Source organism: Telopea speciosissima, chromosome 8, assembly GCF_018873765.1.
Source record: "Telopea speciosissima isolate NSW1024214 ecotype Mountain lineage chromosome 8, Tspe_v1, whole genome shotgun sequence".
In the NCBI taxonomy this organism is placed as follows: Eukaryota; Viridiplantae; Streptophyta; class Magnoliopsida; order Proteales; family Proteaceae; genus Telopea; species Telopea speciosissima.
In genome coordinates, this window is record NC_057923.1 from 54,012,163 (window position 1) to 54,039,078 (window position 26,916).

Genomic DNA, 26,916 nt, shown 5'->3' on the forward strand with positions numbered 1-26,916 from the left:
GCGCCGAGGTCCGCCCTCATTACAAAACTACACTATGCATACAACAATATCTTCACTCTGGAGACCCAGGAATGTAAAACAATCTGAGCCCACATAAAATATAGGACCGAGTTTCTCTTCACCCTCCACTGTCATTGCGGTTGGATGGGACTCTTCACCTACTCTAAGGGCATTTTCAACTTCATACAATAGGGGGGAGAAATTACAACCATCAATTCTCTTCACCTTGGGCAAAGAAATACTTTCTCCTAAAATACAATGTCTCTGTAATGGAAAATAATACCAACCAAAATCTGAAGAAGAAGAGGAAGAGAACAATGGGAAAGAGCTATCTAAGCCCATGATGGATTCAGTGTGTGTTTCCATCATAGTTATCAAGGCGGCAAGGCGACCATGGCGTTTTAAAGGGTCAAAAATCAAGGCGACACCGCCTTGGCCACGCCTTGATAACTATGGTTTCCACCGTGGCCTACCTTTTATTTATATAAATCTGTCCAACAGCAATTGTATCCCTAGTAAGAGTACAATACCTAATTACAAACTAAACATAAAACTAACCTAGGGTCTGAAGTCAAACTCCTATTTGGACTTTGATTATTCAAAATCTGATTGTGTTTAAATGGCCAAAAATAGGCTGTATACCAAGTTTCGTGACCTAACTAGGTCAAAACCCACCGAAATCAAGCACCAAGTTCAACCCAAAAAAATGCATCAACTTGGTTTTCTGCCGGGCCGAAACCAGGTCCAAAACCGAGACCTTGAACCATGCTTACCTTGGAATCCTCCAATCTTCTTCAAATCACTGCAATCTTGTTGTAGATCGATGTTTCCATCAGTTTCTTGGAGTAATCCGACAATTTTCCGTCAAAAAATGGGAAGAAATCTCAATTTTTTGAAGCCCACAGAGAAACCACCGATATGTCCAAGACGTATCGAAATCTCGATTGGTCTCAATCGAGATAAGGCCCCTCTTACTCTTGGGTTTGGTCTGGTTTCAGTCGAACCGAGATCTCGGTCGAGACATGAAATCCTGATCTAGTCGATGTTGATTCTTTAATTCGTCTGTTGTCTCGTCTCGGACCTCAAAAAACCGAGATCTCAGTGAGACCTCATTCCATGCTTCTTGTCGTATATTCGTCACTATGAATGTTTTGTTTCATTAGTCTATTGCTTATTATTCTTCCTCGGCAACTCTTCAGGGGGAGCTTTCTAGTGATGATGTGTCGTTAATTGTTCCTCTTGACAGCCCCACATTGTCTCTTCCTGAGCTAAATATGCACCCTTCCGTGCAGGGGGAGATGCCAAGTTCTGACAGTATACCAAATGCTAAACCATTGTAGATTTTTTCTCTCCCTCACTCTCGCTCTCGTTCCCGTAAAGATCCTACAGATATCACCAACACTGCTGCTCCACCTAGCAAACCGCTCTCCTCAGAGCCAGGACTGCCCACCATCTCATCAGAATCCGGTAATCCTTCTCCTAGTAATGTTGATTCTTTGAATTTACCTATTGTTGTCCGTAAAGGAAAGAGGAGTTGTACTCAACACCCTATTTCTCATGTTGTGTCGTATGACTTCCTCTCTCCCTCCTATCGTGCATTTGTGTTTTCTTTGTCTTCTACCTCTTTCCCAAGTCTTGGCAAGATGCAATGGCAGATTCAAGGTGGAAAGAGGCTATTTTAGAGGAGATGAGGGCCCTTGGAAAATAATACATGGGATCTTGTCTCTCTTCCTCCAGGCAAGAGACCTGTGGGTTGCAAATGGGTGTATACAATGAAACAGAGAGCTGATGGAATAATAGATCGGTATAAAGCCAAGCTGGTTGCAAAAGGGTTCACCCAAACATATGGGATTGACTATCAAGAGACGTTTGCACCTATTGCAAAACTGAACACTGTTCAAGTTATTCTCTCATGTGTTGTTACCTTGGGCTGGGAACTACAGCAACTTGATGTTAAAAATACCTTCCTCCATGGCGAACTTGAAGAGGAGGTATATATGGAAGCTCCTCAAGGATTCTCAAATAAGGAAACTCAAGGGAAGGTGTGCAAGCTGAAGCATGCATTATATGGGCTGAAGCAATCTCCTAGAGCCTGGTTTGGGCAATTTTCACAAGGCTATGGTCACAGCTGAGCATATGGAAAAAGAACTCGGTCAAAAACGACCGAAACCACCGAGATATCTTGGTTTCGCAAGAAACCAAGACGAAACTTAGTGGGAATTTAAAAAGTTCCAGGTTTCGGTTGGTATCGACTAGTTTCAACCAGTTTCGATATATTTCAAACATATTTCGGTAGTTTTGACCTGAATAGCTATATAAGTGTCACTTATCCTCATCAAAACTTGAGGAAACCTAGCTTATTTATGCCAGAAACCAAGCCAGACACTTATTTATGCCTAATATCATTCAAGTAAATGGTTTTATATCGGTATTTCATTTACTTAAGCTATTATTCATAAATAAGCAAATCCCCCCTATTTGAATCCAATAAAAATAGTTAAAAAATAAAATTCCAAAAGGATAAAAAGTCAACCCCCCCCCCCCCGGTTCAAGAACAAAAACTAGATTTTTAACAGTAGGTGAAATTTTCAACTTTCTAATGCTGGGGTTTTTTTCAAATCTAAAAACTTTATCAATCTTAATATGGTAAAACATTGTTAAAAACCAAAAGTGCGGTAAACTATTCATTTGTTTTGATGTCTAAAAAAAATATTTTCATTCAGAGCGATTTTAAACAACATTCGTGCACACCAAATTAAGTTTGACCAGAACATAACACCTTCAATATAAATCAGATTTAAGCAATCTTTGATTTGTTTGAAAGCTTTCAAACAAATCCAAGATTGCTTAAATCTGATTTATATTGAAGGAGTAATGTTCCAGTCAAACCTTATTCGATACCATGTCCAAAAACAACATACAGTATCAAACTTGGATCAAAACCACAAGTATTATTTTTAGTATTCTCTATGTGAAAATAATGCATGGATTGGGTTTAAAATGTCAAAAATAGGCAGCACAACAAGAATCAGGGCCAAAAAATAAAAACTTCTGAGCCTCAAAACCAAGGTTCGAGTTAGCCTGGAAAAAGTCTCAGGTTTCGACCGAGATATGGTCGAAACCCGAGTTTTAGAACCTTAGCTGGGTATACTCAAAGTAATGTTCATCACACCTTGTTCATTAAGCGGTCAGGTAAACACATTATTGTTCTCATTGTTTATGTTGATGAAATCGTCCTCACTAGTGACTCAGCTGAAATAGCAATTATAATCCTATTTGGGACAAGAGTTTGAGATCAAAGACTTGTGGCAATTGCGGTACTTTCTCAGCATTGAATGATTGAAGGTGCGCGTTCCTCTTAAGGGAATCTTCCTCTCTCAAAAGAAATATACCTTGGACCTCTTATCTGAGACTAGGATGCTTGGTTGTCACCCTATTGATACCCCTCTTGAGGCTAACACACATCTGAACTCTGAAGAGCAAAGATGGTGAGCCAATTGACAAAGGAGGCTATAAGCGACTAGTTGGAACTTGGAAGGTTGTTCATGCTGTGAGTCTGGTGAGTCAGTATATGCACGATCCATACTCTACCCACTTGGAAGTTGTGTATCGTATTCTAAGGTACTTGAGTCAGCTCCAAGAAAAGGGGTTCTTTTTCGTCTCATGATCACATGCGTGTCAAAGCCTTCACTGATGCCGATTGGGCAAGGGCTGTTGATGATCGAAGGTCCACCTCTGGTTATTGTACCTTTGTAGCAGGCAACCTTGTAACTTGGCGTAGCAACTAGCAAGAAACAAGCTGTTGTTGCCAAGTCTAGTGTAAAGGCTGAAATTCGTGCTATAACACATGGCATCATAGTTGTCACGGCGGCATGTCGGTCCAAGGCGGTGCAGGCATGTCTAAGCGCTTAGGCGGTAAAGCGGCCGCCTAAGCGGTAAAGGCGGTCTAGTGTTAGTTTTTCCCCTCCCCCCCCCCCCCCAAACACTCAATACATGATGGCATGATGCACCTTATATCATTAAAAATTAAATTTAAGCCACCTCAAGTCATCAAAATGAAAAATAATACATGATACATTAAAATTCAGAATAATCAAACATCATAAATTAATTAAAAATCTAAAAGAAATAACACAAAGTAAAAAATGAATAATCAGCATTCTCTTATTTATTAATCAGTTAATCACTAAGTCCTAGATAAAAAACTAACTATTATCATCATTTCATAAAAGACATAGTTGCAGCAGGTGTTAGTACTACAGAGAAGAAGAAGAAGCAGCAGTTCAACAAAGCAAAAAAAAAAAAACAGAGAAGCAGCTGCAGCAGGAGGCGTTACAGACTACAGAGAAGAAGAAGCTGCAGTTAAACAAAGAAAAAAAATAAAACAAAACAGAGAAGAAGAAGCAGCAGTTATGCAAAGGAAAAAAAAACAGAGAAGCTGCAGCAGCATCAGCATGCGTTACAAACTACAGAGAAGAACAAGAGCAGTTAACCAAGCATTCAAGCAAAAAAAAAAAAACAGAGCAGCAGCAGCAGGTTAGTGCGTTAAAGTGAAGAAGAAGCAGAGCAGCTATCCAAGCAAAAAAGAAAAAGAGAAGCAGCAGCATGCGTTACAAACTACAGAGAAGAAGAAGAGAAGTTAACCAAGCATTCAAGCAAAAAAAAAAAAAAAAAAAAAACCGAGAAGAAGAAGCAGAAGAAGCAAAGCAGCTATCCAAGCATTCCAAGCCAAAAAAGAAAAAGAGAAGCAGCAGCAGACGATAAAAAAAAAAAAAAAGAGTTGAAGAAGAAGAAGACGACTATGGAGTTGGAAGAAGCTTACCTTGCCGCAGATGGAAGAAGCTTTGCCGCCTTCGTCTAAGTCTAGTTGCCGGAATAGTGCCAGAATAGAGGAACTAGGAAGAAGCTTTGCCGCCTTCGTTTGCGCAGATTTCGCAGAGAGAAAAAACTGGTCGAGGACTTTCACTTTTTTTTAACTTTTTGAGAAGTTTTAGGTTTTTAACTTTTAGCTTTTTAGGGATTTCAGTTTTGTATGATCCCATGTAGCAGCATTACACGAAATACTTTTACATCAACAAATAAAAAGCAAAGAAACAGAATAAAGGAATAATGCATGAAAAAAAAAACCACTCTCAAGAGAGGCGGCCGACTTGACCACATGGCGCACCAAGGCGTCGCTTTAACCGCCTTGGCGACGCCTAGTTGGTCAAGGCGGATGCCTTTAGTGACTCTAATTAAGCGTACCATAGCTTAGCCCTTGGATTCCCGCTTGGACGCCAAGGCAGCGCCTAGGCGACGCCTTGACAACTATGCATGGCATATGTGAGCTGTTGTGGCTTAAGGGTCTCCTTGCAGATCTAGGTGTTAACACTCACTCTCCAATGTTGCTGTACTGGATGGATTCAACCCACAAAATCTCAAGCCAAACTGATGGCTCAATGCTGAGATCTATTGATTCTTTATTTAGGGCTCAATTAGGAGATTTCTGGTATTAGATAAACCAGAAGTAAGACAGCTCCAAACTCCAGTCGAGTGGGGTTCCTTGGGAGGGGATTGGATCCTCAAAAGTTGGGCAGCACCTGATGTCTACTTGGGAGATCGCCTTAAGGGTTTCAGCAAGGAAACCTTCAAAACCAGAATCACAGGTGATGGGGTCCCACAGAAATCTAAAAAATATATATATATATATATCTCCCAAATATGCTGGGATAATGGGGGGATGAACCTGGACAGGTTGTTGGTTTTTCTCAACCACCATCGTTCAACATCAGGTTGATACCACCTACATACAGGACAAAAAAAATGTATTCGGGGATGGAAAAGCAATCACAGCAATCCCCACCATAGTATGGAACATTCAAAACTTCTGGCCAAAATCGGGCATCGGTTCCCCGTAGTTAAATTGCTTTATGTAATGGCACAATCTGGAAGTGTAATTCTATTACAACGGGTTAGTGAACTAAATGACATCATCTAGCAGTGTATTTTATTACCATCATCCAGGCACGACTAAAACAGTTATATAGCATCAGCCCTCTTGACTAGTAAAAGTTCAGCTCCCTCACCTCTTTTGCTATCTGCTGGGCTAGCTCTCTTGTTGGAGCCAAGACTAAAGCCAGAGGACCATCACCATGCCGAATAGGAGGTTGAGCCAAGCAATGCTGCACATTGACAAGTGAGTATTAAGAAAACCACTAGTTATACTGTAGACACTCATTTCATGATTTCAATATCAAAAATTCAAAACAATTCATGTAGCATCAAGAAATTCATATGGTATGGAAAAATGACGACTAAAACAACCTGAATCATGGGAATAGTGAAAGCAGCAGTTTTGCCACTCCCAGTCTCAGCACAACCCAAGAGATCCCTTCCACTAAGAGCAACCGGCATTGCTTGAGCCTGAATAGAAGTTGGCCTCGTGTACTCATGAAAAGCAATATCCTTCATGATACTCGGATGCAAACACTAGAAAAATTCTGTTAGTATACTAAATTAACCTAAATGACAAAATAGAATCTCAAATCAATCTCAATTCTATAAAAAATGCATTACCATATCTGTAAATGATTCAATTGGTGCTGGTGCAGGTGCAGGCTCAGAATCTGAAGCAACAGTAACATCAACATTCAATCGCAAGCGAACCTCTTCAATCTGGTTTAGAGAGGGGAACTTGTCAAGTTCACTAGATCTCGCATGAGAAATTACGTGTTTTGCTTTCATGCTAAGTTCACTTTGCTAGCTAAATACCAATATTGAGTCATTGACTAAGCATTACATTGCATACTGATTAAATCAAGAGTAACCAATTCAGATTAACGCTCTAAACATCAGAATATGCAAAACACAATAGATGTGCATGTCAAGCTCAAAAGATCCAGCATGCAAAATCACCAAAGGGGGATCAATGTGTCCCAAATGAAATGGCAATACAGCAGTAGCTTGGCTAGGTTTAAATAAAAACAATATCAAACAAAAAAGAGAATAAACTTAAATAAAGATATTTCTGATGATCAAATGCAGCAAGCGTGTCAGTTTAAGCTCTCAGGGGGCCGCCTTTCAATGGCTTATGCAATTGGACTCTTCCCAAATCCAGACTTGGCCAGATATGGCAAGGGCCTTTTCATGAATCAGTATTCGTACAACACACAGATTGATGTAACCCGTCAAAATTTGGAAACCTTAAGAGAGGATTCTGGAGAAGATTTCTCCAAGTACATCACAAAGTACAGAGATATGGCAGCGAAGATGTGGAATCGTCCCTCTGAGGCAGAACAAGTGGAGATGATCATCAAAAATCTCCAGCCCAAATACCATGACCCCTTGTACGTCCAGGACATTGAGACTTTCAAATCCCTCATCAAGACAGGAAGAAGAATCGAAGACAAGTTGTACCAGAATGCGCGGATACAGTTGTTGCCCCATCCCAAGGTAAAAAATGGAGGACATTCTCGCCGAGGAAGGAACCAGAGGCAGAACAAGAGTGTCAGCTCAGAGGTGAATTCATTGAACGCAAGTTGTAAGCCCACTGCCTCATATTCTTGTTAACAAAACAGGTTTGTGGAATAATGCTTGAATGATCAATGAGATCAGTCAAGCTCTCTATTTATAATAATAATAAAAGAGATTACAAGGGAAAACACTATTCATGACACTGTTCACGTCAACAGCGTCACAGCCCTAATTACATTTCTACCCTTGCTCATAAATAATAAATAAATAAAACACCCAAAAGACCGGTATGGTGTACATAATTTAACACTCCCCCTCAAGTTGGTGCAAATATATCAATCATGCCCAACTTGACTAGAATGGGATGGAACAATTTCCCAGATAATCCCTTAGTGAAGATATCAGCAACCTGATCAGCAGACTTCACAAAGGGAACACAAATCAACCCTTCTTCCAGCTTTTCCTTGATGAAATGTCTGTCCACTTCAACATGTTTAGTGCGATCATGCTGTACCGGGTTGTGTGCAATGCTGATTGCATCTTTGTTACCACAGTACAACATCATGGGAAGATGAACAGGAACACTAAGATCTTGTAGCAAGCCTTTCAACCAAAGTAACTCACAAATGCCTTGTGCCATAGCCCGAAACTCGGCTTCAGCACTAGAACGAGCCACCACATTCTGCTTCTTGCTGCGCCAAGTGACCAAATTGCCACGTACAAAAGAACATTACCCAGAGATAGACTTCCGATCTGCAGAACCAGCCCAGTCAGCATCGGTATACGCCTCTACCTGTAGGTTACCATTAGGAGACAGAAGAATGCCTTTTCCAGGAGCTGACTTCAAGTAGTGGAGAATCCGAAAAACAGCCTCCATGTGAGAAGAATAGGGATCATGCATGAACTAACTCACAGTACTCACAGCAACAGCAATATCTGGACGAGTGTGTGAGAGATAAATCAGCTTTCCCACTAGGCGTTGGTACCGGCCTTTATCAACAGGTTCACCCTCCTTTTCTTTGAGACAAACAGTAGCCTCCATAGGAGTATCTGAAGGGTGACATCCTAACAGATTAGTTTCAGCCAACAAGTCTAGGACATACTTCCTTTGGAAGAGAAAGATGCCTTTAGAAGATCTGGTAACCTCAATCCCAAGAAAGTACCGTAGCGGCCCTAGATCTTTAATCTCGAATTCCTGCCCAAGAAACCTCTTCAACCGGCTGATCTCAACCCCATCATTGCCTGTAACCACAATGTCATCCACATACACTATAAAAACAATGAGCTTCTCACCAGCCCTCTTTATAAAGAGAGTATGATCAGCATTACTTTGCTTGTAGCCAACAGATGTCATTGCCTTGTGGAACCGACCAAACCATGCTCCAGGTGACTGCTTCAGCCCATACAATGCTCGCTTCAATTTGCACACCTTGCCTTCATTATTGTTAGAAGAAAAACCTGGTGGAATATCTATGTATACTTCCTCACAAAGTTCCCCATTTAGGAAGGCATTCTTCACATCCAACTGTTGGAGATCCCATCCAAGATTAACTACACATGATAGTAAAACCCGAACTGTATTCAATTTTGCAACAGGGGGAAAAGTCTCCTAATAGTCAATCCCATATGTTTGGGTGAAGCCCTTTGCAACCAAACGTGCCTTATACCAATCCACAGACCCATCAATCTTTTGTTTGACCACAAACACCCACTTACATCCCACTGGTTTTTTTCCTGGAGGGAGGGTTACAAGATCCCAAGTGTTGTTTTTTTCTAAAGCTCTCATTACTTCCAACATAGTTGCCTTCCACTTTCCATCCGTATATGCTTCCTGCCAGTTTTTAGGAATAGGAACAGAAGAAAGAGATGACACAAATGCACGAAAAGATGGAGAAAGAGAACTATAAGAAACAAAGCGAGAAATGGGATGCAGGGTGCAAGTCCTAGTACCTTTTCGATGAGCAATAGGTAGATCGGAAGGAGAGGTCTCACCACAAGGAGGAGGAGGATCTGACTCCTGGGTTGGCAATTGGATAGGTATTGGTGCCACAGTGGATTGATGCTGCCCTCTGTTGGAGTGTCTCTTATAAGTGATGATAGAGTTGTCAATTTTCTTCTGAAATACACTGATGGTTCTCTGGACTGGAGTCAACTCCCCCTAACCATGATCATTACTACCATTATTTCCCACATACTCCCCCTGTAAAGGAGTCCCTACAGATGAAGGGACAGCAGCCAAAGGAGGCTGGGCAACAGCCAAAAGAGGCTGGACAGCAGCGGTAGGAGGCTGGGCAGCAGTGGTAGGAGGCTGGGCAGCAGCCAAAGGAGGAATTTCAAGGGGAGGAAACACAAGCACATCTTCACTGGGACCAGAATTCTCCCCCTGAAGATGTGTAGACTGATAATAGGCAAGACTTTCATGAAAGACCACATCCATACTGACCAAAGTACGACGAGAAGGAGGGTGGTAACACTTATAACCATTCTGGGTTGGAGAATAACCCAAAAAAATACACCTTAACCCACAAGGATCAAATTTGCCATGAGGTTTAGTGTCCCTGACATAACACACACAACCGAAAACTTTGGGAGGAACCACAAAGGTGGAATTCCCATATAAAATATCGGCCGGACTGCGGGAGTCAAGAACACGGGAAGGCAACCGATTAATAAGATAGGTTGCAGTAAGAATAGCATCCCCCCAATATTGGGAGGGAACATGGCGCGAAAACATTAACACCCTGGCTATTTCCAACAAGTGTCGATTCTTCCTTTCAGCCACACCATTTTGGGCTGGGGTATCAACACAACTTGTCTGATGAACAATCCCATTATCAGCAAGGTATTTCTGAAATTGAGTCTCTGTATACTCAGTCCCATTATCACTTCTCAAGACTTTGAGAGTAGCATTGAACTGAGTTTTGACCATGTTATGGAAATGCTGAAAACAAGAAAAAACTTGACTTTTGGTGTGTAAAAGATAAACTCATGTGTGTCTAGAATGACAATCAATAAAAGAGACAAACCAACGGTGACCAGAAACCGAAGTCTTACGACTGGGGCCCCAAACATCAGAATGTACTAAGTAAAAAAGTGAAGAACTCCTTTTATTAGAAATAAAATAAGTTGAACGTGTCTGTTTGGCCAGAACACAAGCCTCACAAAAGAAATCGGTCTTATCACAATGTTTGACCAAAGTAGGAAATAAAGATGTTAAGATGCTTAAGGGGGGGTGACCTAATCTAGAGTGCCACTGATAAAGTTCAAAAGATACTAAGGAATTCTGATGTAGTGGTAGTAATGGAGGTGGAGTGAGACGTCCATCGTCAAGCAGGTATAGGCCACCATGCACTTTACCCAATCCAATCGTCTTCCCAGAGTCCAGATCCTGAAAAACACAATGGGAAGGAAAGAAGGTTACTTTGCAGTTAAGATCACAAGTTATACTACTAATAGAAAGAAGGTTAGTAGTAAAATTTGGAATATGTAAAACATTGGACAAAGGAAGGGAAGGAGTGCAGTTAATGATTCCTTTTCCAGAAATGGAGGAAAGGGAACCATCAGCCACCTTGACTTTGTCTTTCCCAGAGGTAGGAGAATAACGATGGAAGAGGTTAGAGGACCCGGTCATGTGATCTGTAGCTCCAGAATCAATGATCCAAGGATGGAAAGCTACAGAGGCACAATGACCACCAAACGAAATACCTGACCGAGCGGACCGAGCAAAGTGTGAACCTGAAGGAGTAGACGAAGTGGCAGTAGCTGGTGTAGTAGAGGCAGCAGTAGTGGAAGACTTTAGCACACGTAGGAATGCCTGTAAATCCTCCTGAGATAGGCCAGTGTCAGTAGTAGGGGCTGCAGTGACAGACTCAGAGTGATTGGCCTTGGTTTTGGGTTTTCGCTTGGCAGCCCGTTTAGCCTCAAAGTCAGCAGGCTTCCCATGAAGTTTCCAACATTTGTCCTTGGTGTGATAAGGCTTATGACAATGCTCACAAGTAATAGTGCCGATAGTAGTACCACCCACAGAGAGAGTGCCAACTGGTGTAGAAGGAGCCGGTACAGTAGTCTGAAGGGCTGATCTGTCAGGGACAGCAGGGTGCAACATAGCAGCTCGACGATTTTCTTCAGAGGAGACCAAGGCATAAGACTGCTCAAGTTTGGAAAAGGGGAATGGCCCAACACTTGAACACGAATTGGGTCATACTCAACATTCAACCTAGCCAAGAAGTCATAGACCCTGATTTTATCCACATGTTTCTTATAGGCAGCAAGATTAGTAGCATTATCAGGTTGGTAATCAGAGAAGTGGTCCAACTGTTGCCAAAGGTTGTGCAGAGTAGCATAATATTTAGAGACTGTTAAGTCCCCCTGAGTAATATGAAGAACCTTCTTCCTGAGTTCATAGACCTGTGCATCATTACCAAGCTATCCGCACGCTTCCTTACAGTCGACCAAACCGAGAAGTCTGTATCAAAAAGGAGGAACCCATGTGCAATGTCCGAAGTCATAGAACCAATCAAATAAGACATGAGAACACCATTGTTGGCAAGCCAGTGAGTCAGGGCAGCAGGCATGGGAACAGTGCCATCAATGTGGCCAATGAGACCACGGCCAGCAATAGCAAAAGAGGCTGACCGAGACCACAATAGGTAGTTGCTGCCATCAAGTTTGATGGGATTGGGCTGAAAAGTATGATAATCTGATTTTTCATGTCCAGGTTGATTAGAAGTTGCAGTGGAATCAGCAGAGTCACCCATAGTTGCAACAAGGCTGTGGAGAATGAAAAACCAGCAATTACACCAAACCAAGAGCTGAAATCAAGGTCGAGTGGGCCAATATGAAGGGCAAAACAGCTCCCAAAAAATCAGCAGCAGCAGAGAGATCCCTTCCACAGAGATCGACAATGTCAGGGTTTTGGAAGAGAACCCGAAATTGGAGATCGATGTGGTGATGGGGATCCAAAAAAAATTGACGAAGAAGCTTGATCGAATCTGTCCAGGAACCTGTAGAAGATGTCCTTGATGAAGAGAAGAAGCTCCAATAAAAAAACAGCAGCAACCAGCCCAATTCCCAAAAATCGATAATTATCAGGGTTTTAGAAAACCCTAAAAAAGAGGAATCGATTAGGAGAAGGAGTCTTCAACAACCAAAAAAGGCTTGAGGGCAGCTGGTCCAGATCGCAGATGAGTGTCCAATATGCAGAAAACCAGCCTTGATCAATGGTAGTGACTAGGGCTTCAAAATTCTAGAAACTCCAAAAATCGCAGACAGGAACCAGCAGCAATCGAACCAAATAAATTATCTCATAAAGGGGAAAAACAGAGATGGGAATAGGGCAGCAACTAGATCATATGATCACCTCTGTAGTGCTGCCCTTAGGAAGGGAGGAGAAGCAAAGGGGAAAAAAGGAGAGAAAAGAAATCGAGAGAAGGGGAGGAAAGAAAAAACGATAGGAAGGGGGTGGGTTTTGAAAACTTAGATCAGAGAAATTTTGGCTCTGATGCAATGTTAACAAAACAGGTTTGTGGAATAATGCTTGAATGATCAATGAGATCAGTCAAGCTCTCTATTTATAATAACAATAAAAGAGATTACAAGGAAAAACACTATTCACGGCACTGTTCACGTGAACAATGTCACAGCCCTAATTACATTTCTACCCTTGCTCATAAATACATAAATAATAAATAAATAAAACACCCAAAAGACCAAAATACCCCCATGGTATTCTGGTGTACATAATTTAACAATTCTACAGTACCCCCAATAGAGCAGACTGTAACACGGGCCTCCACTCCCCTTGTGGTCCAACAGGATCCACCACCTTAGTGTGTTCAAAAACAAAAGAGGCAATTTACCCAGTTAGGCATGACTTCGACTGTGATGTACACTAAGTTGAAGAAGGCAGGACTGTTGGGCACCATCCCTGCTCGTCCAATCAGTAATCCCCCACTACCTTGGTATAATCCAGATCCATATTGCCATTATCATAACCAAAAGGTCACTCCACTGACGGATGCATAAAAATCTCCAGCATGCCATCCAGGACTTGCTAGATACGGGGGAGTGTCGAATTGAGGACTAAGCAGCAGCCAAATGTGATCACTAACCTCCTTCCAGAGCATAATTAAACGACTAGAAGGAAGGAGCAAAGCATGAGAAAAGACATGGCGAGTAGAGGAGTGCAAAAAAAAAAAATGGGGCATGAAAGAGAAAACACTAAGTTTGAAGAGAAGCCATTGTTGAAGATTTCTTTATTTTGCTTTTTCTTTTATTCCAGAATGTTGTAAATCCCATTTCATAGCAATAAAATTCCACGTCTATTCAGTTTATTATGGTTCCGTTGCCACATCATTGAAATTTCTTTCAATCTCTCACATTGATTTGAGGCGTCAAAGTCTTTTGATGATAAAAGATCTAGAGCTGTCCACACATCTAATCCTTTTCCAATGAGCATGGAGCTTAGGGGGGAATTTCATCTCATGAAGCCCATTAAGGTAGCCCATCTTTGGTCACTAATTATCATAGGTAAGGTCCTAAGACGGCATAATCCCCTAGTTCTCCCTGTTGCACCTTAACATTTTCCTTGCAAAGCCTGTCTCAGCCCACTTACAACTCATTATCCGAATACCCTTCTTGTTGCATTTCCCACCAGCCATGGAACGAGGTCTCACCGAGATCTCTGAGATATCTCGGTTTTTTAAAGGTCCGAGACGAGACAAAGGATGAATTAAGGAAACAACATCGACTCAAGATCTCGATATTTTTCATTAATTGCATTTAACAAATCTCACTGTGTACGTTGAAGTGAATTATTATTCTTACCAAAAAAAAAACTAGGGTTCAAATTCAAACTCCTATTTGGACTTTGATATTTCAAAATCCGATAGTGCCCTTGTGTTTAAATGGCCCAAAATAGGCTGTATATCAAGTTTCATGACCTAACTAGGTCAAAAACCCACCGAAACCTGGCTTTAAGTTCAAAAAAAAACGCACCAACTCTCAGCCCAACTCGGTTTTCTGCCTGGCCGACACCAGGTCCAAAACTGAGACCTTGAACCATGCCATTGCCTTCTTGGGTCTGACCAAGAGGGATCTCCAAGTTGAAACCCAATATCACAAGGGCACTACGCTTCCCAGAAATGGGGAAAAAATAAAAAAAGGGAAAAATCCCATTTCCAAGGTAAGGTTCAGTGACCCAAATCAGGGACAATCTCAAAAAAAATAAAGAGGACTGTTCAAAAGAGAAGAGTTCCAAAAAAATAAATAGAGTAAAGAAAAAAAGAGAGCAAAAAAAATCAGAGGGAAATATGAGTAAGGATCAGATCTTACAAGCAATTCGGGGGCAAGATTGCCAAGTTTCTCAATTGAACCTTTGAAGGTGCCAAGTTTTCAGCAAACCTTTGGGGGCAGATCATAGAATCAGAATTACCAACTCTTGTTTGAACTTTGGGGCAAAAGTCGCCAAGTTCTGGTTAGACCCTAGGGGCATTTTTGAGCCTTTACCATCCTTTGGAACCTAGTCCTCAACCCCATTACAACCTAGTAAAGTCCTCCTGGGCTAAATGGTGATGTGATTCTCGTCACCAATTCCAAGCTCACCGGCTATAGTAGAACTTAATTATCAAGGCTTTGACATCAATACATTCATCTGGTCTGAACTACGTTCAACCTGATCCCTATCCAAGGTACGTAGGCAACTTGGTGAAATAACAATCAAGTTCAGTCCATCCACCCACACAGTTTCCATTCGTTCATCACATTTCTGCTTTCCCCTCTCTCTCAATGTCTCTCTCTTCATTGGTCTTACTCCTGTGAGTGTCAGTGACATTGTGCTCGCCATTTTGACCACCAATGTGATCGTTTGGCATATGAGAAGAATGAATAAGTCTATCCCTAGGGCAATTCATATCAAAATAAATAGATAAATAAGAAAAGAAAGAGAATAGATTTTCCGCTAGGGCAGTTCTCATCGAGATTAAAAGAGGATGAGTAAGGAAAATTTGTTGTCATTATGGCAATCTATCAAGACAGGAGCATGTGGAATTGAAGGGGCACAAGACCCGTAGGGTTTGATTTCTGATCATTGGAAGGACGAGATAACCATACAGAGGGAGGGATGATATAGTATGGGGGCAGATGTCATGACTATCCTTAAACATGAGGAAAGAGAAACATGACCTATTCACCCATTTTGTTTACAGCCAAGCTCATCCACTAACCCACCTTATCAAGTTCCACCCAATACTTGTTTCGGCACAAAGATGATGACAACAGGACGTGGACTGCCTTTGTATCTCTCAAGGACTCACTCGTGCACAAAGACCATATCACCCTCACATCCTTAATAATGAAAATGATTAAAGAGCCGGTTTTTTATTGGAAATTATGTAAAAACCTTTTTACTAAGGCTGAGGGAGGTACTATTCACCTTGTCCGACCACGAATCGAATTTTTTTATGAAGTATAAAGGGCGGAGCATTAGCCAACGGTGTAGGAGTAGTGCAAGAAAGGCTGTCGAATTCTCCCCATCGTCGAAACAGCAACAATACTTATCTAGACTTTTCAAGGGAATTCTAAGCCAAGACATGCCCCAACTCTTGCATCATTCGATAGTACTCGAAGAGACGATTCCAACGATAAATCGCACGCAAAAATCAGACAAGTGTGAATCGGCACTAGCGAATCACTTTGTGATCCCAATATCACTACCCCCCCCCCTTTGAGCCCTCATTTGGTCTCCTATAAATAGGGGTCCCTCTCCTTCACTCAAGGGACAAATTCCTAGGCCTTTGGAGCCCCTTTTTGGAGATTTTTCGCCCCTTTTGGCGTTTTCCTAGTGTCCCTAAGCCTCCCTTCCTTCACACGGGCAGTCCATCGACAATCCCTTGATGCCCAAGCTCGTGAGGAAGGAAAACCCCCGAAGTTAGCCTAGAAGTACGTGCCTGATCCACTTCAACGCCCAAGTTCCCCTAAGGAATATAGTCCTTCTAGAGAGAGAAAAGCAGTTAGTCCCCTCCCCCTGAGCCAAGAGTCAACCAAAATTTCATGTATACATTTGTATTTCGAGCTTAGGGGCCGTCCCCTTTCGACGCTCATGAAGGGTCGAACTCAGGTATAAACATTTTCTCCTACTTTAATTTGGCAGAATGTAGACCGATGCAATAGTATGGGGTAGTATATATTGGAATAAAATGCATGCTCCGAGGTAGTATGTAATCTTTTTCTTTGTGTAGTAATGTACAGTAGTTATCTGAAATTAGTCAAACATGTTGGCATAATACAAATGACCAAAGAGAATGTTCAAACTCAAGCATCTAGTAGAAAGACCGGTTTTGAAAGGCAGAATGAATGCCTAACACCTTCCCACCTTCATAGCCTGACCCGTACCCGAATCTCTGATCAAGACCATATGTAATCAAATTTGGCTCTTTCCCTTAACCAGAGATTAAGCCTCCCCCCAATGGATCCTAGGTCCTTATCCTAGGTGGTGACTCCTTTTATATCATGTATTTCCCCGTTGTTTTTCCCCATCACCATACAGAGCAAAGAGCGGAGGAAAGCTAATTTTAGGTCGTTCTACCTACACTAGCCTCTATTTCAACTGGATAAAAGAATGTCTTTCTTTGTAGTGATCTAGAAAAGGAAGTGTATATGAAGCAACCTCTTGGATATGTTGCTCAAGGGGAGAATTCATCAAAGATTTGTCGTCTTAACAACGATATTTATGGGCTAAAATAGTCCCCTCGTGCTTGGTTTGATAAATTCAATAAAGTTATTAACGGTTATGGGTTCACGGGGTGATTTTGATATCATTCTATATTTGTTTGTCATCATGGGTCCAAGGTGTTTATTCTTGTCGTGTATGTTGATGATATTATTATTTCTGGTAATGACTATTCTGGGATTGAGGATGTCAAGGCATATTTACATCAACATTTAGATGAAGGATTTAGGGACGCTCAAATATTTCTTGGGGATTGAGGTTGTTCATATTAAAAAGAGTGTCAATTTGTCTTAGAGGAAGTATGTGCTTGATTTTCAATCTGAGACTGGCACATCGAGCTCTAAGCCTCTAAGCCTGTGGATCCTCATCTGAAGCTTGGATAGTGTGATGACAAAGAATTTACAAATAAACATCAATACAGGCAGTTGGTTGGAAAACTTATCTACATGACTGTTACTCAACCAGATATTTCCTTTGTTGTTGGTGTTATTAGTCAATTTATGGAAAATCCTAAACAAGCTCATTGGGATGCTGCATTTCCCATTTTGAGATATCTTAGAGGTGCACCCGGAAAAGCTCTTATTATTAACGTCATGGTCATATTCATATAATAGGTTACTTTGATGCTGACTAGGCTGGTGCTGATGGTGAATGCAGTTTGAGGGGGATATATATACTCCAGCTTGAGGGGGAGTGTTAAGCAGCATAATGTTGGGGGAGGGGGGGATTGCTATGTCTTTATTATTGTAAGGGGTTAGTTGGAATTGTGATAGTGTCCTAAGTTGTAAGCATGTGGGCCTAAGTCACAGTATTCTCATTCAGAATTGTACCGTGACTCTAGGATTTTCTTCCTTCTCTCCATCGTGTTTGCCCCTTCTCTTCTCTTTCTCTCTTCTTCTTCCTTCTCTCTCCCTCCTTCCCTCCTTTTGACCAAGTACAGACAGGTTTTCAGATTCTCTATTGTTACAAGTACCTCATCATCAAATATGTTCTCAAAGAAAAACTCCATCCGAAGTTATTGTTGCTTCCATGCAAAGAGGAAATGACAAATACAAATACAATGACCACTATTATTGAAAGGGTAGACACGCATAGAATTATCAGTTTCATTTTAATGACATCATCCCAAAGACCATCTAACTCTAGGATCACCCAATCAAAATCTATAAGCATCATCACCGAAGTCTGTGAGCAAGAGCTGAGCTAGAAAAATTAACAGCTGCCAACGGAGTGGAAAATTTTTAAAAAGAAATGATTTTCTCAATTCTGCAATATTTCAAGTACAATATTGGGAATAAGAGACAAAAATCAGTGTTAAAGTAAAGAATATGTGCAAACTAATGTCCACTTAAGACAGCAGAGTATGTAAGGAATCCTTAGAAAAGTGGACAGTGTCATACTCATACTGTCATATTCAACATTCATCTTTGCTACAAATATATCACTCTTAGTGCACAGATCAAGTCAATTCAACAAATTAATTACAGTCGATCTGACAGTCATCCACTGAAATTCAATCTAAACTGTCCATTCCAAACCACCTTGTTGAGGGTATTTTTGTCTTTCTTTATTATTCTGCAGTTTATTTGTTCTGGTTTAGTGTAAGTCACGGGTACAAGGGTAGTTTGGTAATTGTCCTCATTATTTTAAGTCATTGAATATTATAAGTATTAGGGAGAGAATCTGCGGCTAATTACTCTAAAACTAGCCGCAGGTCTTCCCTCTTCTAGGGAAACTTGTTTTCTCCTTTCTCTTCTCTTCTCCTTTCTCTCTTCCTCCTTCTTCCTCTCTTATCTGATTGCAGAGTTGTGATAATCTAACACACCTTATGTCCAAAAATCTTATAGCAAAAAGCCCTTGTTAGATGCAATCAGGAGTAACAGGAGAGCAGCAGAAAGGGCTGGCTTCCACATCAATGTTTTCCAAAATCTAAACCACTTTCCCTACACCAGCCTTGATGCTATGAGATTGTTGAGACCTACCATTAACACAAGGATGCCTTTCCACACACAAGTTTCATAGGAGTTATTAACTTCCAAAACAGGGCAATCAAAGACAATTTTATACATAATAATATAACCATTATTATCTATTTTCCATAGCATGCACCAACAACCTATCAGACCCTCCTTCATGTCACAAATAGGACAAATCCAAATACTTGCCATTCATACTTAGGGTGCATAGTTTTTACCACTTGCCACACCACTCAATAAATCCTCCCAATCTTCCCAAGGATGGACAAACTTTTATTCATTGCAGCAACATTTGAAAAGGCATTATAATGAGATTGTCTCATAGTCATTACTTGTGACAAGCAGTTTAAATATACATTTATGCCACATAATGCCCCAGTAGACAACCAAAACCACAGTCAATAAGAACCCAAATTGCAGTCACAATACTAAAAGTTAAATCAGCATTTAATACATACATTTCTCACTCCGTCTCTTCATATGCATTTCCCCATCGAGACATTAGAACAAAACATCCCTAGCAACCATGTCGATGATTCTCAATTTGATTATCTACAAGGAGGGGGCATTTGCAAGGATAGTGTCCACTGAATTATAGTTGAATGGACAAAAGGGGAATGCATACCACAGTCGCATGTGATTGATTAATACTGATCAAAAAATTAAGCGAAAACTATATAAACATAACACATACATACTTTATGAACCGAACTGTCAGACAATCAAGAAAAAACACACATATAATAAGCCAATCCAAGATAAGAATATTTAGATTTCAATTATGCAACATTGAGAAAGTCAAAATTAGGAAGAAACGCGTAATACAGAAGGAACTCAAGGGGAGTGTGGATCCGCCACGGGAGTCATTTTTGGGGAAGCAACAACAGAACCAAATGCATAAAATTACTCGGCAACAATCTAAGGCGGAAACTCAATTCGTTCATGACAAATGTAGAAAACTTTTTCAGCAGCAACCACCAAATGCAACCAAAAACTAACAATAGACGCTGAAAGCTGAAAGCTGAAACCTGTAACACAAGCAAAACAAAACGCAAGAGAACAGTGGTCGCCCAAAATCTACAGCGATTACACCCTAAACATATATAAAGGAACCTAAAAACACATGGAGTAATCTACCTGTTCGGCTTTCAGACGGAAAACCCGCTCTGAAGGCTTCCACTGCTGAAAAACAGGCTCAGGCACGGGAAGAGCTCTCGAAGGCGGGAGACTACTGGAGGTCCGACGAGTGGCATTAGGTAAGCCGGAGAGAGAAGAGGAAGAGTTCTTGGACTGAAGAAAAGAGTAATGAGGAGTCGAAGAAGAATGCTTCTGATCATAATCTAGGGTTTCCGATGCAGGTTTAGAAGTTATAGAGCTCCGAGTTGCAGATGTTGTCCTCAAGTGAGGTGGAACATAAGACATTTTCTCTTCGGCTCGCTCTGAGCTTTTTTCCAGGCTTTTGAAACTATGCAATCAGAGGAGTAAGAGGGCCGAGAGGAGAGTTATAGAAGCTGTGAGCGAGAGTGTGAGACAGTGAAAAAGTGAAAACGACGAAAAAACATATATATATTTCATTTTTATTTTCTAACACATAAACGTTTTTACAAGTGTTTGGTACAATTTATGGATCCTATTTCTATTTACAAAACATCAAAATAATTGAAAACACCCCCAAAATGAGGCCATGGATGACAAGTAGCCCAAGAAATGGATTAAATAAAAGACTCCTGATAAATTTTGTAGGGTTGTCTTCCTTGTCCTTAGTGAAGTATAACGTTTCATTATTTGTCACATGATAGTGCATGAATTAGTCAATGTGATAGAGATGAATATAAGTACTCCATTTAGTAGTTAATCACTATTTGCCACACATCTTACCAAAAAAAAAAATACTATTTGCTACATGATTAGTACATGGGTTAGTTTTGGTTCATCAATTCCAGGAATGGCCCAGTAGGCCCCCGATCGAGCCCGCTCGGTTATAAGCCCAAACCAGACCAGCCCAACAAATCTATAATCGGTTGTTCCTTGTGTGGGGTCATAATCCGTCGGGCACCCAACTAGACCGACCGACTATACGTCCGACCTAACCCGATCCTTTAATATTATTTATTCTCATTTTTTTATTTTTCCCTCCAATGCCCTTAAATTAAATGGTGGTACTACATATTAGAAGATCAAATCCTATTGATTAAGAAATTATCTTTTCATGATGAGTGAAAGAAAACCCAATCTTTTATATATGAGTGATGACTATCTTGATGCCCTAGACTCCCACCAAACCATCAAACCAAAAATATAAAATTTAGATTCACAAATCTAAAAGATTATCCAACTGTGAGCGGTGAGGGCATGGAGAGTTCAATTAAAACCCATGAGTGCTGCAAAATGGGAATTTAAGGGTAACCATTTTTTATTTTTCCCTACATTCCACTTTAAAGATCAATTTTAGGATTGTATCGTTTAGAGTTCGTTTAAAGACCGTCTTGAATTGAACAAGCCCATAGCCTGGTTTTTTTTAAGGCCCAATTCTAGTACCTGATTATAATATGACCAAGCCCGTCCAAGCTAAGCCCGATTAGCTAAAAAAGCGGTCAAGGTGCAGTGCTTAAAATTGATAAAGCCCGATTAGGCCCAATTGAGATCGATCGAGCCCGACCGGTTGACACCCCTATTAGTTCAAGATGGAAGTTTCATTTGAAATTATTTAGGTAGTACGCTTTGGTTTCTAAGATGTGAATATAATTTGTAATATTAGCCCCAAAAAATGATTATAAGCAAAGAGATTACACTATAATTGTAATGTTTACCAAACTTGATTCTATCTAAAAAGAACATTAAAAAAGTGAGTTGCATCGGAATTGAATTTTGTTCCATATATTTTAGAATCAGAGATACAATTTTCAAGGTAAAGGAAAAAAAAAAGAGGCATTGTTCTCTGTGCCGCAGCGCAAACTGCGCCCAGGCACATGGGGGTGGGTACAATGATCACCCTGCCCCCCTGAGTAGCAGACCCATGTGCTTGGGCGCAGCCTGAGCTGCAGCACAGAAAACATTCTCTAAAAAAAAAATATAGGGGAAAGGTTTGGCATGCCGCCAGGCCTCTGCCCTCCTCCTTCCCATGCTCACATTAGCATGCAACATACGGAGCGGCGTGGTCAAGTGCCTAGTGCACTTGGTAGCTAGTGGTGCGTAAAAGCCCATTGCTACCAGGAGGTCTTGAGTTCAAGTCTCTTGGTTCACATCCTACATCTCCTCCTACCTATAAAAAAAAAAAACATGCAGAGCGGCGTGTCCAGGCCCGCTGGGCCTGGGCTTTATTCGTGAAATGTAAGCCTGGCTCTAATTTCACTGCACAGTATTTTTTGGGCTCTTGTTGGGCCGCCGGGCTGCACATTCTCACCTTGTCCTCTTGCAGATGATTCTCACTTCTCAGCAAACATATGCCTTTGCAGCTAGCAAAAGTAGTTGTTGATAACATGATTATAGTATGGGAACAAGGTGGGCCCATGCCCATGCAATATACGGTCCCTCACAATTTCTCCTTTCTCTCTTTTTATTGATAATGTGGATCTTTATTGCCATCCTCCCAGTGCCTGAAACTCCCGCTATTGCAGGATCTGGGAGGGGCAAATGTACACAACCTTACCTCCTGTTTCGTGGAGTGACAGATAATTGCAATAGCGCAACTTGACCATTGCGTCAAGGCTCACCCACCATCCCTATCCCTTGTATTGTACATAAATCCTCATATCTATCACAGACCTGCTCTTGCCAATCATAGAAATTTAGATTATATATAAAACATTGAAATGAGATGGAAACAACTTCTTCCTAGTTGTAGGTTTTGCTGTGTTTTATTTTAGTTTCAAATTTAACAATTTAGCCTCCCATCTAATGACGGGGATCCGGCTCCTGTACTTTCAGCTTGTACTTCCCATCCTACTTCCATGAGCTCCTAGTGCGCCACCTAGCCTGACAACCATCCAAAGGCTGGTATATTGAAAAGTTTTAAAAATTTGTAAAAATCACATGAGATTTGTTTGAATCACCTTAAACCCCAAAACAAATCCACCCAACCGGTTCAAACTCATCAAACCCATACTCATAGGCTAGCGTTTCAAATCGTTTTGGGGCCATCGTGGATCAGGATCGTCTCCAGGGAGCCCAGCTCCCAGGGGGCATCCAGCGGTTGAATTGTGCCGCACACATCTTGGCGCATGCCTAGGGATGTGTGCGGCACAGCCCAACGGCTGGCAACACCCTGGACGTGTTGGGCTCCCTGGAGACGAGCTAAATTGAACGATTATCTTCTTCCTCCCTCTCGGCTGCTCTGCTACAAGGCTTCTCCACCGAATGGTTTCAACGTGGGTTAGATTGAAAACCAGAATGGAAAAAGTATCTTGGTTCTTGGTGAAACCAATTTAAATTTTAGCTCACTGTAAAGCAAGATTACCTCGATGACTAAATCTCTTTTTTTTTTTTTTTAGATTCAGAAAAACAAAGTGGAGCAAGAGATTGGCATCTCTGTTTCAGCCTTTCAAGTTCTGCATTTATAGAATTAGGAATTGTGGTTCGAGCAGCTTTGATCCTTTGGATGTCTATCTTGCTCTGTTTCTGGTGGGTTTTAGTGGGTCTTTCAATGGATTTTTATAATGAACAGAGGAAGTAAGAAGAGGGCGATGTAAGTGGGGTGATGAGGAACCATCATCCGCTGCTGGCAATTGCTCCAATGACTAACCCATATGCCATGGGTGAAACCGGTGAAGTTGCCAATGATAGATAAAAATCTATTTGGAGAAGAAAACTATAAACTGCTTTGAACGCGCATTTGCTGTCTTAAAGGCGATATTTGCCCCCACATGGTTGAAGCAAATTCACCTTCAAGATTCAACAAAGCACAAAAGAATTAACTTAGAATTCTAGAGAAATTCTGATTGCAAGAGAGAGAGAGAGAGAGCACAAAAACCATTGTGAAGAATGGCTGAATTGCCATGCTTTATATAGACCTATTGGCACCCATTCATTGAAAATCCATTCAATGGAGCCCTTTCAAAGAAACCCATTCAATGGAACCCATTCATTGGAACCCTTCATTGGAAATCATTCATTGGAAACCATTCACTGAAAAGGTTATGACTGTTCAATCTCTCTTCTTAATAGGTTTAAAACCCCTTATTACAATCTATCTAACAGACAAGAACTTTCGAGCTTTGGTCGATTACGCTGACCGCAAGTTCACTAAGGATCATGACGGTCCCCCATATGATGGTGGACACAATCATTGCTTCCACTAGTTCCTCAATCTTACACTGGCCTAAGTTCCAAAAAGGGTGCCATTCAAAGCTCGTTGAGTCTATAATCTTCAGAGATGGTTGGGTTTGCATGTTGATAATGGCTTATAGCAAAACCATCTACTTTGAGGATGTGTTTGAACCAGCCAGGTGGGTTTGTTTTGGGGTTTAAGGTGGTTCAAACAGGTCTCATGTGATTTTCAAAAAATTTTAAAATTTTTCAATACAAGCCGTTGGATGGTTGTCAAGTCAGGTGGCGCACTAGGAGCTCATGAAAGTAGGATGACAGTAAAAGCTTTGGAAGTTATATGTTCAAGCACCCCCTCGTTGTCTCGTGCACGATCTTCCCAGTCGTAGGTTTTTCTATGTTTTATTTAGGATTGGTGTATGGTTTGTGTGATTACACTTTCATAAAAAAAAAATTTAAAAAAAATTTGAAACTTTGACTGAGCCAAAGTTTGAATGTGAGTGGGAGACATTTTAAACTACTTATGCACCAAATTTCAGCTTCATTTAATTTCACACGTGGCAAATTTAGTCTATTCACCAAAACACTCCTGAAGAAAAATGAAAACTTTTATAACAAAATTAAGAGAAAAAAGTTTCTAGGCACCTTGACCCAATTTTAATCTCATCATACCCTTTATTTATGGCATGTGGAAAAGTGATGCAACAATTATGACCATTAGATGGGTAGAGAATGCATGGTGTGGATTGACCGTTGTCAAATTTCAAACTAAAATCCTATATACCTTCTCATATATAGGCATACTCTCTTGTGCATGCCCATGTACCTAATAATACTGTGTATCCTCTTTGTTGCCCCAGATTCTCAAATACCTTGTTTTGCCACTTGGTTAACTCGAATTCAACTGAAACTTAACATGTGACGAGTAGAAGATCTTTGGTATCCACTTTTCTGAAAAAACTCAGCCTCATCCAAGCTACCACATGGCAATTATTAGGTGCGCATGTTAAGCCCATGCTTACTGAACATAAAAATTACGTACCAAATATAATAAGGAAAGAAATTGCACACCTCGTCACATGTCAGTATTCATTTGAGAGGGTGATATGACATAAATGCCCCTCTCCCTATTGTTAGATTCTGGGTGGGGTTCCCTCATTCGCCTGAAACTGCACTAAGGCAGTTTAAGAATCCCTCTCCCGATATGATAATTAAACTTTTCAATTCAATTATTTATTTTCCTATTCAAATCCAAATAATTTTTTGTTTTTCTATAAATAAGCACCAATAAGAATTGAACTCATAACCTCTAAATTGTAACTTTTTAGGTTTTTTTTTTTGGTAAACCTTAATTGTAATTTACTTGCAAGTGAAGTAAATCTAATTACTATATTTAGAAACCGTTGAGTTACTTTACACAATCATCATTTACCCTAAAAAAAACTTTACACAATCATCCTTTGTAATATAACTAATAACTATTTCCATTTTTTTTTTTTAATTCATTTCTTTTCTCTTTCCCTTTCCCTTTCATGTAACTTTGAGCCAGATGAAGTCTTAAGGTTTTGATATGCTACTTTTATCATCTTATCTAATTGCATCCTCAAGTCTTGTCAGAATAGTTTAGGTCAATTATTTTCTAGGAAGAAGAAGGAGAAGAAAAGAGGAAAGAATTTCAATTCCAATGATTTCAATCCAACGACTCTCATAGACCCATCAAGAGAAAACATCTTGGTTGGACCACTAAGACCCCTTAAGGTGTCAAAAATTTCATAACCTAGTTTTTTTACCTTTTAATATTACACAAATTTTATTTCAATAAGGGTAAATCTTATCATTTCACGTGCATTCTAAAAATGTGCAAGATATATTAATATCAAATTTTTTTTTTTATAATAACATAATGAAAAGTCATTTTCAAATTTTTTGAAATTCCTTTTTCACTCTTTATTTAAAGAATATATTAGGAATACTAGTGACAATCAAAATAACGTGTCAAGTTTGAAATATACCTATATATGTGTCATTTAGACAATCCCCCACCCAAAAAAAGAAAAGAAAAAGGAATTGGTGAAATTGTAGTTCGATGGTGTCTAATGGTATTTTTCTTCCGATCCAAGTAGTATCCAATGGTTGGTTGAAGGGGTCGTTTCAACCATGATTGGGAAATATCACAGTAAACCCATCTAGAACCCTGGAAAGGAATGTTACAGTCTTGACAATTTATCCCAAGAAAAAGCAAATCATAAGCACCACATTAAGGTTCGTGATCTTCTACAGCGCCCTGCCTGTAGTGGCCTGTGCGGTCCAGATAGAGCACCGCGCACAATGTTCGCCTTACCCCTGCCCAAACAGGGGTAAGACGGACATTACATGCGGCGCTCTGTTTGGACCGCACAGGCCGCTACGGAAAAGGCACCATAGAAAATCTGTATTGACAAATTACCTAATCCATCCCAGGAAAGAGTCTGTAGTCTATCTTCTATGTGTTTGACAATG

At 40.6% G+C, this 26,916-nt stretch overlaps 1 protein-coding gene across 3 annotated transcripts in view; it reads right to left on the reverse strand.

The window, feature by feature from the left end:
• The window catches only part of LOC122671984 (DEAD-box ATP-dependent RNA helicase 20-like), a 40,403-nt gene extending 19,766 nt beyond the window's left edge, over window positions 1-20,637 (reverse strand). For all 3 annotated transcript variants that reach the window (XR_006334425.1, XR_006334426.1, XM_043869487.1), the window contains exons 1-4: window positions 20,293-20,637; window positions 6,556-6,654; window positions 6,304-6,468; window positions 6,066-6,161 (exon numbers count right to left, since the gene is read on the reverse strand). Coding sequence is in view for 1 of the 3 variants with exons in the window: in XM_043869487.1 (XP_043725422.1) it covers window positions 6,066-6,161; window positions 6,304-6,468; window positions 6,556-6,654; window positions 20,293-20,577 (645 nt within the window). In the remaining 2 variants the exon portion in view is untranslated. The remainder of the gene's footprint in view (window positions 1-6,065; window positions 6,162-6,303; window positions 6,469-6,555; window positions 6,655-20,292) is intronic.
• Between the last annotated feature and the right edge of the window lie 6,279 nt (window positions 20,638-26,916).